The sequence below is a fragment of the Mizuhopecten yessoensis genome, unplaced genomic scaffold (assembly GCF_002113885.1).
Source record: "Mizuhopecten yessoensis strain PY_sf001 unplaced genomic scaffold, ASM211388v2 scaffold10191, whole genome shotgun sequence".
NCBI classification, from domain to species: domain Eukaryota; kingdom Metazoa; phylum Mollusca; class Bivalvia; order Pectinida; family Pectinidae; genus Mizuhopecten; species Mizuhopecten yessoensis.
In genome coordinates this window covers 102359-116734 of record NW_018408424.1, presented here as the reverse complement: position 1 = coordinate 116734, position 14376 = coordinate 102359, and the positions used below count along the sequence as shown (strand labels likewise).

Below are 14376 nucleotides of genomic sequence, written 5' to 3'. Positions count from 1 at the left end.
GTAGATACCAGACATTTGTTTGTTGTGTAGATACCAGACATTGGTTGTAATTTATAAAGTGATTTTTGTACAAACCAATTGACTGTAAACAGGGCATTTGGAGCATGTGTTTAATCTGAGTTTTCATAACATATGATTATTTATTTTGGAGTTAAATCGTGATGATCTTTCATAAACCATAAGTGCACATGTATATCACCATATATATAAGTCGCACGTGGTAGTACATGTGTCTATTGAATAAAGAACATCAATCTATATTGTGTGTGAAGGGTTTACACTCGCGGTATCATAAAAAGAGATTTACCTGTGCGCGGTTCTCTTTTTATCCTTAACACACGACGTTAACATCATAACGTCATATACAATGTATAGAAACACGTCATATACAGTGTATACAAACACGTCACATACAGTGTATACAAACACGTCATATACAGTGTATACAAACAAGTCATATAGAGTTTTTATAGACATGTGATATACAGTGTATAGAAACGCGTAATATCCAGTGTATACAAACAAGTCATATCCAGTTTTTATAGACATGTGATATCCAGTGTATAGAAACACGTCAGATACAGTGTATAGAAACACGTCATATGGGGGGTATAGAAACACGTCATATACATTGTATAGAAACACGTCATATACAATGTTTATAGACATGTGATATACAGTGTATACAAACAAGTCACATACAGTGTATACAAACACGTCACATACAGTGTATAGAAACAATCATATACAGTGTTAATAGACATGTGATATACAGTGTATAGAAACACGTCATATACATTGTATAGAAACACGTCATATACAGTGTATTGAAACACGTCATATACAGTGTATAGAAACACGTTATATACAGTTTATAGAAACACGTCATGTACAGTGTAGACAAACACGTCACATACAGTGTATAGAAATAATCATATACAGTGTTAATAGACATGTGATATACAGTGTATAGAAACACGTCATATACAGCGTATAGAAACACGTCATATACAGTGTTTAGAAAGACGTCATATAAAGAGTATACAAACACGTCACATACAGTGTAAAAAAACACGTCATATACAGTGTATAGAAACACGTCATATACAGTGTATTGAAACACGTCATATGCAGTGTATAGAAACACGTTATATACAGTTTATAGAAACACGTCATGTACAGTGTATACAAACACGTCACATACAGTGTATAGAAACACATCATATACAGTGTATAGAAACACGTCATATACAGTGTATTGAAACACGTCATATACAGTGTATAGAAACACGTCATATACAGTTTATAGAAAGACGTCATATACAGTGTATAGAAACAAGTCATATACAGTTTATAGAAAGACGTCATATACAGTTTATAGAAATAAAGACGTCATATACAATGTATAGAAACACGTCATATACAGTTTATAGAAACACGTCATATACAGTGTATAGAAACACGTCATATACAGTTTATACAAACACGTAACAGACAGTGTATACAAACACGTCATATACAGTGTATAGAAACACGTCATATACAGTGTATAGAAACACGTCATATACAGTGTATAGAAACGCGTCATATACAGTGTATAGAAAGACGTCCAGTTTATAGAAACACGTCACGTCACATACAGTGTAAAGAAACACGTCATATACAATGTTTATAGACATGTGATATACAGTGTATAGAAACACGTCATATACAGTGTATTGAAACACCTCATATGCAGTGCATAGAAACACGTCATATACAGTTTATAGAAACACGTCACATACAGTGTATAGAAAGACGTTATATACAGTGTATACAAACACGTCACATACAGTGTATAGAAACACATCATATACAGTGTATAGAAACACGTCATATACAGTGTATTGAAACACCTCATATGNTATACAGTTTATAGAAACACGTCATATACAGTGTATACAAACACGTCACATACAGTGTATAGAAACACATCATATACAGTGTATAGAAACACGTCATATACAGTTTATAGAAACACGTCATATACAGTGTATACAAACACGTGACATACAGTGTATACAAACACGTCATATACAGTGTATAGAAACACGTCATATACAGTTATAGAAACACGTCATATACAGTGTATAGAAAGACTTCATATACAGTGTATAGAAAGACTTCATATACAGTGTATACAAACACGTCACATACAGTGTATAGAAACACGTCATATACAGTGTATCGAAACACGTCATATACAGTGTATAGAAACACGTCGCATACAGTGTATAGAAACACGTCATATACAGTTATAGAAACACGTCATATACAGTGTATAGAATAACGTCACATACAGTGTATACAAACACGTCATCTACAGTGTATAGAAACACGTCATATACAGTGTATTGAAACACCTCATATGCAGTGTATAGAAACACGTCATATACAGTTTATAGAAACACGTCATATACAGTGTATAGAATCACGTCACATACAGTGTATACAAACACGTCATATACAGTGTTAATAGACATGTGATATACAGTGTATAGAAACACGTCATATACAGTGCATAGAAACACGTCATATACAGTGTATAGAAAGACGTTATATACAGTGTATAGAAAGACGTTATATACAGTGTTTATAGACATGTGATATACAATGTATAGAAACACGTCAGATATAGTGTATAGAAACACGTCATATACAGTGTATAGAAACACGTCATATACAATGTATAAAAACACGTCATATACAATGTATAGAAACACGTCATATACATTGTATAGAAACACGTCATATACAGTGTATAGAAACACGTCATATACAGTGTATACAAACTAGTCATATACAGTGTATACAAACTAGTCATATACAGTTTATAGAAACACGTCATATACAGTGTATAGAAACATGTCATATACAGTGTATAGAAACACGACATATACAGTGTATAGAAAGACGTTATATACAGTGTATACAAACAAGTCATATACAGTTTTTATAGACATGTGATATACAGTGTATAGAAACACGTTATATACAGTGTATACAAACAAGTCATATACAGTGTTTATAGACATGTGATATACAGTGTATAGAAACACGTCATATACAATGTATAGAAACACGTCATATACAGCGTATAGAAACACCTCATATACAGTGTATACAAACTAGTCATATACAGTTTATAGAAACACGTCATATACAGTGTATACAAACAAGTCATATACAGTTTCTATAGACATGTGATATACAGTGTATAGAAACACGTCATATACAGTGTATACAAACAAGTCATATACAGTGTTTATAGACATGTGATATACAATGTATAGAAACACGTCATATACAGTGTATAGAAACACCTCATATACAGTGTATAGAAACACGTCATATACAGTGTATAGAAACACGTCACATACAGTGTATACAATCACGTCATATACAGTGTATAGAATCACGTCATATACAGTGTATTCAAACACGTCATATACAGTGTATAGAATCACGTCATATACACTGTATACAAACACGTCATATACAGTGTATAGAATCACGTAATATACAGTGTAGACAAACACGTCATATACAGTGTATAGAATCACGTTATATACAGTGTATACAAACACGTCATATACAGTGTATAGAATCACGTCATTTCTTGAGGCGGGATTCATTTTCTTAAGTTTTTCCTTCCTTAAAGTGGCTTCGAACGCGCATTAAAAATTACTAATGCTTGCTTTGCTGAAGATAAATTTTGAAAATTAATGTTACCGGTTATTGACAAAACGTGTTTTCTTGTTTGTATTTGTTATTGAGTCATTGTGTAAATAAAACTACCTGAAGTCTCCCGTAATGAAAACAAATTTATACTAAAATGCTCTAAGTATTATGTGCCGTGAACATTTCATGTATTAAAAAATTTCGTGTAACGATATATTTAAAATGAATGCCATTTATTTCAATTTCGAAATAGATACGACAAATTGTTTTACTATGAAAAAGAAATAAAGAATGCGTCTCCTTCTTTAACAATATTCGTCAAACTAATGGATTTGTTAAAGTGCGCGCTGAAGAGTCCAAAGGTCATGGATTGCAGCTATCACGTAAGATGTTCACGTTGTATGCTAAAAATATTTTCCCGGGCTATTTATTGATGGCTATCATTCTTATCTCAGTCTCGTTAGTAAGTTTTCAAAACCTAGACAAAGACTAGATTACTTTCACGATAGAGATGAATAGTATATGATACCCTGCTTTACTCGATGCATCGCTATCTTTTATATCAAGACAATGGATAGGGTCAGTAAATGTCACGAGCTGAATGCATGCATAGTCCATCATTTCCTATTTCCACCTATGACACCATACTTAACGTAGCTAGGTTACAGTCCATACATATTCATATTAGTACACATATATATATATCTGACATATAATGTCCTTTCATGGGATTAATGTAAGGTCATCAAAATAGCTTTGTTCTTGTGTATACACCGGTCGCAGTTAATAGTACTTGTTTTCATTTTTGATATCATGTTATCATGTTCATTGTTGTCGGTCAGGTCAAAGGTCATTCGGCAAAGCCCAGCTTACCCAATGTAAGCGCCTTATTAAAAGAAGCATATAATTCCATTTTGCTTTTGTTACCAAGGGGCAGGTGTAAGTACTGAAGACAAGTGGTAGCCTTGGGCAGTTCTGCCCGGGGCTCGGACCGATTGAACCCTACATTCATGGAGAAGTCGTGCACGGGTAGATCATCTAAACCCGTTATGAACTGAAACAGCTTTGCCGCTTCTTCATCTGGAAAAAAGAAGACTTATTATTATAATAATGTCCAAGTATAGTCATCCTCGAAAACGTTAGGCAAAGACAATGAATATTGATATTTTCCAAAACATATGTCGTTTTTGTTGGACAAGATATCTTTAACAAAGTCCTTATGTAACTTGTAAAGAGAAGTGTTATCGTAACTATTCTGTAAAATCTTGATATGAAACAGCTCAAGGGCTTAACATCGTATGTAGATAGCAAACACGCGCAGTGATAAAATACGAAATAGAACTCTTTACGAAAAGGGGAAGGATTTACCCAGGAGACGGTAAAACATACCATTAACCTCTACATAGGTCTGAGGAGGTATATAGCCACAACCTACATTTTAGAATGTAGGTGAAGATGAATTGTTGTAAAGTAATACAGGAAAGAGTACTTAACTATAAAGCCTATTCACATACCGTTTAGATCTTTCAACAGTTCCGTCGTTAACGCTTTGGTGTTTTCCTCTTGCGCGTTATTTGTTGACAATTCTGCAACTTTCGGTAGCAATTTATCTTTGATATATAGGGCTGTCGTCGCTCGCTTGTCCCTCGTAACGAAGAATCTACAGAACTCCTCGTATTCCTTTGTGCTCTCTAGAAAGGACAATGTTCTAAGACCGCGCTTGATTTCCTCTAAAGATTCTTTTCGCTTGTCAATAAGGTACCATTGCAGTAGGGTCTGAATATATCGCATTCTGTTGGACAACTGTAAGAACAAAAGGCAACATGTCAATTCAAAAGCTAACGGACATTATTAGTATTTATTACATTATTTGGAAAGCAAAATATGAATCGAAACAGTCAGAATTTGATAATGAGGTGTTTATAGCTGGACAGGCGGTCAACAAATTAATATAACTGCACCATATAGCAGTTGCGTCCTTCAAGAACCAATCGGTAATGCTAAGGACTAAAAAGGTAGGCATCCAAATAGGTCTAAAGTACTGTTGAATCATGAGTGGAGATCCATGAAATCCCTTAATTATATGAATTTGACAAAAACAGAGGAGTGTTTATTCCTATCGTATCAATATTGAACCATTTGCGTATATCATGAACCCTGACACTATTGAAAAGAGACAACAGTGGTTCCATGAATTCAGGTTACGCTACACTTCAAGGACCAAGAAATCAACTAGCATTGTATACCACATTTTGTATCTATATATTCTATATATACAATAGATTCGGAATATATAAAATAAAAGTTTGCGACTCGTATAAGTACGGACTTTTCTACTTCTTAGTTGAATAATAAAATGTTACTCTTGATCTAGAGATTTTTAAAAAAAATGCTTTATAATTTCAGATCTATAAACGTTGCCCTTCCCTTTTGTTTGATAAGCTAATATCGTTTTGAATGATATAACAAACAAATAATATCATGTCTTTAAAATTTTAATTGATACGACCTGATTCACTGCTATTTAAGGATCACCGTACCACCTCGTAAAAACTGTAACAATATATCATGAAGAGTTCTTTCCCGACTGATTAAAGCTTTGATAAATGATTTCTGAAAAAACACCATAGCTTATGGGGTGTTTATGAAATAAAGAAACAAATAAATAAAACTGAAAAAAACGAAATTCAGAATGTAAAACAATCAGTTTGGCTAACCAGGGATTGGAACCATTGACTTCAGTTAACTATGCATTGTACTTAAAGCTTTCATTCTAACCGACTACTGTTCTGCCTGGTCACCGAAAGTGTTCTTGCCCAACTGTGCAACAGTTATACTTAAACGATATAAGGGGAAGTTTACTGTATATAGATAAATCCACAGTGCAGTGAGACAGGAATCTATTAGTTACTATACTAGCAATAGTATTAGATCCCATGAGATTTAAATAGGTCTTTACTGTGATCCTTTCGACACTGGACCAGCCGCAGTAATCCGTGAACCTCTCCGATTCTTCTCCAATGATCTTATCAATCTCATCCTGACAAACAGCTGCGTTCACCTGTGTATATATATATATATCAAAATATCAATTGTTCAGTGAAAAATTATAACGGTCTTCCTGCTGCAAGTGATAAACTTGAACAACTTTGTACATGCAGACAGTAATTCACCGTCTACGTTGCTCAGTAGGAAAAATGTGTTCAAACCAAATTCATCAAACACTTTTCAGAAAACCAATATTATTTCAGGGTGCTTTCACGAAGTGGTTGTCACTCATTTCATCATTGCACTATAAAGATCATGTTTGTTACACATTCTAAGCATTAACGATGACACATGTATATCATATCAACTTAAAATCAAATGTCTGTTGTCACCAAAAGAAAACTACCTTTGAACTGTTTCTGTATTACAATGTTGTCCGTATGTCGTTAAGGCTTTGGCAGCTCCTTCATATACCTTTCTTTTTAAATTTTGATTCGCCATATTTAATAGCGTTTTTATTCTTAAGATAAGAAAGTTATGGTGCATTTGAACGTTTAATATCATTACACTCTTGCTACGGTAAACATTGACAGCTGCTATCACATTTTAGTGAACGTTTATATATATCTCTAAGAAAGCAGTCAATACATGTTTGACACTTACCGCGTCTATGTGCTGCACCAGGTAAGTGTTGACCACATATATTGTGCTTAACTCATGCAAAAACTCCTGGTCTCTTAGAAAACTGACAATAAAAGGCGGAAAATAAGGAAAGCCAGGTCCTTCACTTAGCAGGGAGAGCACGATTGCCTTGCCGAGGTAATAAAACCAATCAGCTCTGGCTTTATTGTGGGTCGGTAAGAGGAAACCTCCTTTCCCTGAAATAATAAATACTTCATAAATACGATATATTTTAGTGATATCTTTTTTAAATGATGAGTAAAGTGTCAATTAACAGGAACGGAAGTAACAATGTGAATATATTGTGTATATAATACATCGTCTATGTAATATCTGTAGAATCTGAAGTGTTTGACATCTTGGTGTTATTGTTGTCTATAACTTCAAAAATAATCACACACTGTGACGTCAGAATGTAAACAATTACGATGAAGTCATTAATTGAAAAGAAGTCTGCTTAAAAATGCAACATAAAGTTCATGACCAACCCCATCCATTCAATTATCTGTGTTCCCCCATTAAGAGTTATCCAGAACAATGCCAATTACCAACGATTTGAGGCACAAAAAATGAAATTATACCAACCTTCAAACATGTCAAGTTGTTTCTGATTAAGGAATTCATTGAGAAACAGCGTAAAAAACTCCCGGTTCGGACCACCAAGGTTGACGTTCCGTTCCTCCTGGTTATCGGTCAAGAAGGTGACGTCTATGGGTGATAACTCGGAACCCGACTGTTTCATTTGTGATATCCCAATGACGAATAGGTTTTGACGACCCACTTTCAAAGCGAAAGTTTTTCCAGTTTGTTGTTTTCGTAATTGGCAAATAATGTTCTCAAACTTCCCACGATTACCTTTATCAAGATAAAACAAGTTTGAAAAGCAAAACAAAAAACAAACAAAACACTTGCAAAATAAATTAATACATTGTGATTTAAATGTTAGGCATACCATGAATCTGCTGTTCTATAAATTTATTTCACAAAATCTACATATATGTTGTTGCAAGACAAAGATATACACAAAACACATATCTGAAGACAAGACATGTGTCATTTTAACCAAACGACAAATGTTACATGTATCACAAGAGACATGTCAGGACATAACAGAAACTCACACAAGACACGTGTTAGCTTGTATCACGCAATTGTAAAACATGTTAACAAATAACTGACCTCAACTTATAATAATGATTTCCTCCCTACTCATCGGGAGGCAATAGCGTCTACATCTTAGCGTCTACATGTATTCCGAAACGGTCAATATCAACCTAATGTGTAACTTTACCTTGGGCCATCACTTGTTCTCGCTTTACAGCCGACTTAAGTTCCATGACAGATGGATCGTTCCCCATGATTCCTGTCGATGTCTGGTGTCTAGATCTGTTTTTACTTGCTACAAGTAAATACAAAGTTAATTAAAACAACGAAACTAGGTAGATTATATAAAGTATAATATGTATTTTGTAATAAATATAATATTCATTGTGTCCAAATAAGGTCATTATTCGTGATTGTATTGTTTATCGTAATTGCGCTTTCCCCCTCTTTTCAATGATGTAGTGATTCAGCCCAAATGAAGGGGAAAAGAAAATACTTGATCGATCAAGTAACAGTAAATCAGGATGCTTTAATTCTTTTCGGGTTTTCAGCTAATTTTATGACAGGTTAAAAAGACATCTATTGTAAGTGGTTCTCCTCCAAGTCCTCTTTATTTTACCACAAGCAGAAAACAAAGTCACGATCTGGAGGTCACTTATCGAGACATACCTTTATATAACGAGAGGCCCGCGGGCTTTACGGTCACGTTGTTGTTATACAGTTGTTTTTGTTATTGCTACATGACGCGGAAATCATGTATATACAAGAACGTAGCACATGTACTGCAAATATGGAAAAAAAGATACTTAATAATGCTGGGGAGTGACCAACATATATCATATAAATAGCTGATATATTACAGTCACTAAAAGAAAGAAATAATCTTCGTATTTCATGTCCATATTCTTCTATATCACCTAAAGTATTGATTATTATGGTATGACATTACATTTTAAGATAAAAAGACCTCGGTCACCCTCGGTATTATGAAAGTTTATAAGTATGATAAAGTTATGGGAATTTCCATCTATGAACAAATAGCTTATATAAGGGTTACAATGTATGGGAACTATGTTGAAATTTTAGTCAATTTGACCAATATTGCTCACGCAACTCTGGTCCTCTTGGGGTGAAAGCAAATTTATTTATGATTTTGGTTCGGTTTGTCCATGGACATTTTCTGAGAGTTTATTGGTTCTGGGGGTTTTGATGGCAATTATAAAATTTGAATTGTTTTAGGGCGAGAGGTGGAGGACGGGCGAGAGGTGGAGGACGAACGAATCACGATAGCATTGGTTGCATAAGACTATGTCTCAGGTGACTACTACATGTAACAAACAAATCGATCGACAATAATCACAGTCATAACATGTTACAGCAGACGTTAGTGTCAGGCCTAACACCGATTCCAGGTCAATGTTTTTTTACATGGAGATTGATTTGCAGTATATTTTTATTTCTATGTGTCGTTATGAAGGTGGACGATTTTGAATATGATCATTTGTGTGTCCGTTGGTTTGGTTGTCACTTCCTCATTTCCCGATTCGAGGACGTAACATTACTTGGATTCGACTAAGATTTACATGGCGGGTGTCATCAATGAAGCAGAAGGCGCTTACACTTCCGGAACACCTGGTTTTAATATCCTTGTACTTTTTCAAAGGGTATCCATGTGAATCGTTCCTTTGGTCCTATTTTACCATAGTTCTATCGAACATGAGTTGGAATTACAGATCTGTTGATACTTTATTTTACTATTGTTGTTGATTCTTACTACCTCTTACGATCAATTCTAATTATCATATTAAAGCCATTGTATATAGAACTTACACAACTAAATTAGCCAATCAGCCAGTGTTACATACGATTGTAATCCCTAACTAAATTTGTTCCGGTTTAATACAGTGCCTATGAATAATTTTAATGGGTAATTGTTGACATATTTCACATTGAATTCAATAGGTATTTAACTTTAGATTTGTTTTTAGTTTTTGTTAATGTAAATATGTAATGGCGGATGGATATGGGGTCAAAAGTCAGGAGTGTTCTTGTCCCACTTCGCCGGTTTGGCTTGTAAACTTCCGGTTGTCAAAAGCAGACGCCTGTAGCGCTCTTATATTCCACTAAACTCGCCAAAAATGCCTTTTAGAGCCTTTGTCTGGTATGTATATATGAATTTAGCTATTAGCTAAGCTTAGTAATAACATTAAGTAAATGATTTTGCTGTGTGAGTCCTTCACTGTATGCTGGATCATACGATTACTTTTGAATGAAACACAAAGCAATCTTCGTAATACAACATTGTCCGGATGGAAGTCACGTTGTTGTCAGAAACAATGGTTCATTATTAAAACATCAACACTCTGTTCTACTACATGCATAATAAACACATTGTTAGAATATGTGTACGGTTGTTGATGCCCGGTTGATATACACAAATGAACAGACCATTTTGAATCTTTCTATCCTGTAATAGAATACTTGGACGTGGTACGCTGTATAGTATACATCAAATATAACGAGTTCAAGCCTATTACCCTCTGATAAAGCAATGCGATAGGAAACCTGAAAAACATATTCAAGTCATGTTCCATTTTACGATGGATTTTAAATTCCTTAACATGCTCTCATACAAATAAATAAAAATAAGCTTAAGACGAGTATTCTTAGGGCCAACTTTTAAATAAATTTCCTTAAATAACCAGTACTGGTCTGTCAAGGTATGTCAGATACACACAACAGTAGTCGTTTCCTACCTGAAAGTTATCAGTGGTTATCCCTTCCCTGGTTTTATGAAAATAATGAAACAGGTGAAAATTAAATCAAGTTCATGTAAAGATAACTGTATTTAACCGTTAACTTTAAGGTAAAGATAAGGCCATTTACAACCAGCTATGTAAAACACATCGGTATCATTGATACTGGATTATCAAGCCGCTATTTACCTGTACAGTTTGAACGTGTAGCCCTCCTAGGGTACTCTTCACGTGTAGCGTGGTAAGTACATGCACTGCCTCTGGAATACGACAAAGGTATTTACAACTAACAAACAGGTTACCCTTGTTCGTCAAATATTTTTTCCTGACCTCATCAATCGATTGAGTTCTCGGTAATTTTACTTCCTTGATTGGAAATATGTACACATTCACTAAATAATGCCTACCCCTGTTCCTGCCACAGATATTTGGGATTATTCAGGCATGACGGCAATATAATTATACAGATGATTACTTTGTAGATCGCATGTATGTACTCCGATATATGCAAACGTTATAATTTATTTTCAATCACTGCGCCTACCATTTACATAATTAATGTATCACAATTTTTCATATGTAGAAAATATACCTAAAACAGCGTTGGGTGTAAAGACAAAAATAAAAGCGTATTCATACATAACGAAGACATATTCGGTGAGGGTATAAATAAATATAATTTAAACCGATTGGAATGTAATGATTTTCTCTTTGGTATGCAATACGCCAATAGGTGGCGCTATCGGTGGTATTTGCACGTGTAAATAGGCTTGACAGGTAACGATAAGCACACGTGCCTATGTCGCTGGGAAATACAGTTTTGATTCATGTTGTTTATCCTATTGGACAATACAGAAGAGAATACAAACAAAGTGAAGACGGGTGTTGATCTCAATTTATGATATATCAGATAGGTGTCGTGATATTGCTGTTATGTACATGCAATTTATTACATTACACTTTTTCTTATGTCATACAAACTATAATCTCGTTCCCACGTTCTTTTGAGGGTGGTTTCCCTGAGCAATCTACAATACAAAATCAATGTGTGTGGTCTTTCTGCCACTTGTCAACCGTCGATGGAATTATTGTATTACCAATAGACTATAAAAGGATCCATAATGTCTTGCATTTCAGGTCAACAAGTAGGTTATAATTATACATACCTACACACCAGAATCTTGACGTTTTGTCCGAAGATATATAGACTACAGGTCAAGCAGATAGCGACAAAATCCGAACTCTTGAGATTTATTGATCATTTTATCAGACAGTATATCTACCCACATAGCTTGTATTCATGTGTGATCAGGTTATGATCACTACCTGTGGCCCAGACAGTGCAAGATCAATCAGTTACGCCATACTTACAGAAACTTAGGTGTAACAAAAAGCAGGTATAAATAGATAAAATAGCTCCCGCCTTAGGTTTCATTTTTTTTATCAATTCACACAAAACATATGAATTACAGGGTGAACTATTTTTGAAAATAACTAATTAATAGACTTATTGATAAATTTAATATGGAGAAAAACAGGACAATATTTTTTTAAATAATATTCTGAGATTAAATTAAACGAAACCATGATCCAAGAAAATGTGTTCCACCGATCTACTTACTATCAGTCCCTGATGTAAAACCCGAAAACAAATTAAGCTCGATTATAAGTGGAGCAGACAAAATATCCGTCACTGTCACGCAACTTTTTTCCGCAAGGCAATACAAGGCAGTTGTATATAAAAAGTTAATAGATTTAAAACCCGTCATAAAAAACGAGCAGATTTCATTCGTCACTGGACTCTTTACGTTTATGTCAAAAGCCGTCACTAGTCATTGCCCTCACACATTAAAGTAAGGTGATATTATCACGAAACACACTGGAACAGACGACAAAATAGTGTATAATCTAACTATTTCATACTGAGACTGGGTTTATTGCATAAATATTTTTCCTCGTTTCGTTGAGTAGGATCTGGTAAATATAGTTTCTATTATATCAGAAGTAACATTAGAATTATAAAATAATTAACCTGTAACAATCATTTTAAATTCGATGTATATTCGTTGAATGTTGTCATTGAAAATAAGGGACAAAACGGTCATTATTTCCGTAAGCGATCCTTATGAGACCTAAGCATGCTTAAATATGTTTATTTATGATAATTGATTAATTTACTGCAGTTTAAATCTTAAACCCACCGTATCGATTCAGGATTGAAACACCAGTAGCTTTTTAAAGGAACATGTTTATTCAAGATGCCAAGCATAAATATAATGAGAAAAAATAGCATACACAAAACATTCTTTCCATCACATGTAAATTCATCCCTAAATACACTCCATTTGTTTCTCAAACATGCAAACGTTAGTCCAGAATTTACTGAAAAATATTTCGAAATTTTGCTCAAACAGCAATTGAACCAAGCCAGTGCCAAAAGAAATATTGACGAGAGATTGGCAAACTTACTTTTATATGCAAGTGATTATCTTAAAAACGAAAAGATTGTTTTAGGACATAGATATAGCATGCAAGGCACACATGGCGTCGATATCTGACAGTGCCGACCACAGCAAACACTCACAAAGAGAAGCTTTGTCATGAAAATGTAAATCGATAATTTATCCGAACACAATTGGCTAGTATGCATTTTACCGGTGAAGTGTATAAAACCAATGTGGAAGATATCGGGTAGGCAACCATTACAGATATCAAATGCACATGTCACAAAAAGTACATAACACTGCCTTTTCCAGACATAACAGGAATATAAAGTCAATAAAATAATGTTATTAACGCCTACACGAAGACATTTGTTTTAGCATATATTTGTTAGCAATCGTTTGTGGTCACGTGCATCGTGTATGGTTCATTACCTGTGATACTGAACAGGTAAGTCAGTGTTAACGTCACCTGTGAGATACATTAACAGGTCTATGGAGTACACGCAGCGTGACAATGGTGTAAGTGTAATGGTATTTGGTCGTTCTAGCTCTAATCACCTACCACATATTTACTGCCACATTACAAACGTTGAAGAGCACCATGGTGTTATATAAATAAATGAATGATGTAAACAACAAGTCATCATGGCCACAATATTGACAGCATTATGATAGAACAAGCT

General features: G+C 34.4%; 1 protein-coding gene across 5 annotated transcripts; it reads right to left on the bottom strand.

Annotated features, from left to right (window-relative positions):
* Positions 1 to 3936: 3936 nt before the first annotated feature.
* Positions 3937 to 12566, bottom strand: LOC110459715. Of its 5 annotated transcripts, XM_021512099.1 has the most exons (9): positions 11439 to 11686; positions 11250 to 11277; positions 9163 to 9275; positions 8681 to 8788; positions 7975 to 8244; positions 7372 to 7586; positions 6680 to 6781; positions 5235 to 5523; positions 3937 to 4800 (listed from the first exon to the last, which is right to left on the bottom strand). In XM_021512099.1, the coding sequence occupies exons 4-9, from the start codon at positions 8745 to 8747 to the stop codon at positions 4571 to 4573; spliced, it is 1173 nt and encodes a 390-aa protein (XP_021367774.1). In that variant the 5' UTR covers positions 8748 to 8788; positions 9163 to 9275; positions 11250 to 11277; positions 11439 to 11686; the 3' UTR covers positions 3937 to 4570. The 5 variants fall into 5 exon arrangements, with proteins under 5 accessions (XP_021367774.1, XP_021367772.1, XP_021367775.1 ...); XM_021512097.1 differs by lacking the exons at positions 9163 to 9275; positions 11250 to 11277 and adding an exon at positions 12416 to 12566 and having other exon boundaries at positions 11439 to 11509; XM_021512100.1 differs by lacking the exon at positions 9163 to 9275.
* Between the last annotated feature and the right edge of the window lie 1810 nt (positions 12567 to 14376).